At 41.8% G+C, this 2850-nt stretch overlaps 1 protein-coding gene across 1 annotated transcript; it reads left to right on the top strand.

Moving 5' to 3' along the window:
• Window positions 1-2158: 2158 nt before the first annotated feature.
• SCP2D1 (SCP2 sterol binding domain containing 1) lies at window positions 2159-2825 on the top strand. Its single transcript, XM_006921554.1, has one exon. The coding sequence runs from the start codon at window positions 2243-2245 to the stop codon at window positions 2711-2713; it is 471 nt and encodes a 156-aa protein (XP_006921616.1). The 5' UTR covers window positions 2159-2242; the 3' UTR covers window positions 2714-2825.
• Window positions 2826-2850: the final 25 nt, after the last annotated feature.

Below are 2850 nucleotides of genomic sequence, written 5' to 3'. Positions count from 1 at the left end.
GCAACAGAGGACAGGATGCAAAAATCTAGAGGTGGGAAGCTCGAGGAATGTTCAGGAGGGGAACGTAAAACTCCCCTCTGCAAGGCTCCTGCAGGGGCGTGGGAGAAAAGTCTGGAGAGAGAGGGATCACCCACTGGTGGTATTTCTTTTCACCTCAAAATTATTCAACATCTTTGCTCATGTTTTTTTTTTTTATTGAGATATAATTGACATATAACATTTTTAGTTTTAGGTGCACAACATAATGATTTGATATTTGTATGCACTGTGAAATAAATCATCACCACAGTAAATCTAGGTAACATCCATTACAATATATAGTTACAATTTTTTTTCTTGTAGTGAGTCATTGTAGTTTTAATTTGCATGTCCCCAGTGACTAATGATGTTGAGCATCTTTTCATGTGCTTATTAGCCATTCATACTGGGATTCCTTTTAATGGTAGAAATCCCCGCCTTTAAAAGAAACAGGAAGAGGACATGTATAGACTGTGGAACTGTATTTCCATCTAACATGCTAAGACAGGAGTGGCAGCCCAGTTGGAGACCTATCTGAATAATTCAGAAGAGACAACGCCACCCTTTAGGAAGAACAGATACAGGTGGCAGTGAGCCTCGGTTCTCTGTTGGTTGCTCACAGCAAACTTACTGGGGAATTGCCTGCCTCTTTATTTTAAATTCTCTATGCAGATGTTGTCCATACCTGATGGCCTCAGAATAGACTTGATGTTGGGGAGCGGTTTGGTTTTGTTTAACTGCTCTGTATTGATAATACCAGCTCATCCATCACATACAAAGAAAATGTGCCAAAGCTTTTTTTATTTTCTGTACTCCTCCCAGAGAGAACAAAGCTATCAGAAGCTTAATTTAATGTAGCATCACTTACAAAATAGAGAAGTATGGTTAGGAAAAAGGACAGAGACAGCAACCTGATGGAGCTCTCAGCGGCCAAAGGTAGGACGGTCTGAGCTAGAAAATAAATAATTATAATAATAGATCATGACTCACAGAATAAAATAAATATCCACAATTCATACTGAAATAAATCCATAATTGAATAAAGAAATGAGAGAGAAGGAACAGCTCTTTCTTACGGCAGAATTCCAATTATTATAACTGAAGGCAGCGATAGAAATCAAAATGACCATTTAGCACACATCACACTGATGGACCATGGATGGATGCAGAAAGGACTGAGTTGAAGTGTGGTATGATACAGGATATTTACAAAGTCTTAAAGTGTCTCCCCACAAGATACTTATTCATTACTCAGGGAAAAACAGTAACTCTGCAGTGGAGAAACTTAGCAGATACCACTTTAATCAAGAGATCAAAGTCGACATAACCAGCAACAGGACATATTGACATCATCTACCCCTTGATAGGATGTACTGAGGACACAAGCACTTCTGGGTATTACTGTCCAAAAACCTGATCCTAGTCATGAGAAAGTAGCAGACAGACTACAAGTGGGTTCTAGAGTTATTCCACCTCTGTTCAAACCTTGCTACCATACTTACTAGCTATGTGACTTTGGACAAGTTACTTCATTTCTCCTTGCCTCAGTTTCCTCATCTGTAAAAAGGGGGATAAGAAGTAGTACCCACCACAGAATGTTGTATTGGGGATTAAAAGTGTTAATACATGTACAGTTCCTAGAACAGTGCCAGAGTACGGGCCATATTAAGACCTACAATATCATCTTCTGCTCATCTTAGGGATATCACCCCCCCCCATGTGCTTCTGGAAGCTTTCTGATTGATGCATGCCCTGTGCAGATTCCTCCTCCGACAAGCTATTTTACTCTAAAAGTATGTCCCTTTCCACCAGCAGCCAGAACCATGATCTATGCCTTAAGGATGTTTTACTTTCAAAGGAATCAGAATAACTGTTTTCTCAGTGAGGGTTGCTACTGGGAGATGCCTGCGTTGGAAAGACAGAGCTCATGTCACCAAAGAAATTTCTGAGGCCAGTTTCCCATATTCCCAGCATGGGGTACAGATCTTTCTTGGCCCTGATTGGTTTGGGGTGGTGGTATGGATCTGCCTCACAATTACCTGTCTCAGGCCTCACCCCATGTCACATATTAGCATCTGTTTGGCCAATAAGACTGTAGCACACACACCAGCCTCATTTCCTGCTTAGGCCTCACCTTTGATGTCACAATCTGACCTGTGGATATTAATCTGGCCACAGCTGCTCACAAACCAGATGGCAAGGTCAAGAGGACCAGCACAGTAAGATGTGGAAGAGAATTGACCATCAATCCAAGATCAAAGCAGGGGATGGAACTCAGGCGGGTCAGTTCAGGGAACTAGGTTCAGCTCGGGAACCTGCCATGCCGCACCCTCTAGAGCTATCAGAATTCCAGAGCTTCCCAGTGTTCGAGGACATTAGCCACCACATTAAAGAAGTGGGGGCCCAACTGGTAAAGAAAGTCAATGCCATCTTTCAGCTGGACATCACCAAAGATGGAAAGACCATTCTGCAGTGGACCATTGATCTGAAGAATGGTTCTGGGGATATGTATCCAGGATCCGCCAGGCTCCCAGCAGACACTGTCTTTACAATCCCGGAACCTGTCTTTATGGAGTTGGTTTTGGGCAAAATGAATCCTCAGAAGGCTTTCCTTGCTGGCAAGTTCAAAGTGAGTGGCAAAGTTCTGCTTGGCCAGAAGCTGGAGAGGGTTTTCAAAGACTGGGCTAAATTTTAAGGATGCAAAAACACCCAGAAAGTGATCAGAACTTCTTCTGCTTATAATGTTGAGCAAAAATCATGCTTAAACTGAAGATTAAAACAAAAAGCTTCCAATATTTTTACTCAAATTCTTCCTATTCAAGTTTGATTAAC

Source organism: Pteropus alecto, unplaced genomic scaffold, assembly GCF_000325575.1.
Source record: "Pteropus alecto unplaced genomic scaffold, ASM32557v1 scaffold45, whole genome shotgun sequence".
NCBI classification, from domain to species: Eukaryota; Metazoa; Chordata; class Mammalia; order Chiroptera; family Pteropodidae; genus Pteropus; species Pteropus alecto.
Note: the sequence above shows the minus strand (reverse complement) of the source record. Positions and strands in the feature narration are given on the sequence as shown.

What these genes read in the sequence shown, in the direction of transcription:
- SCP2D1 (XM_006921554.1), top strand. Translation starts at nt 2,243, where the DNA reads ATGTGGAAGAGAATTGACCATCAATCCAAGATCAAAGCAGGGGATGGA.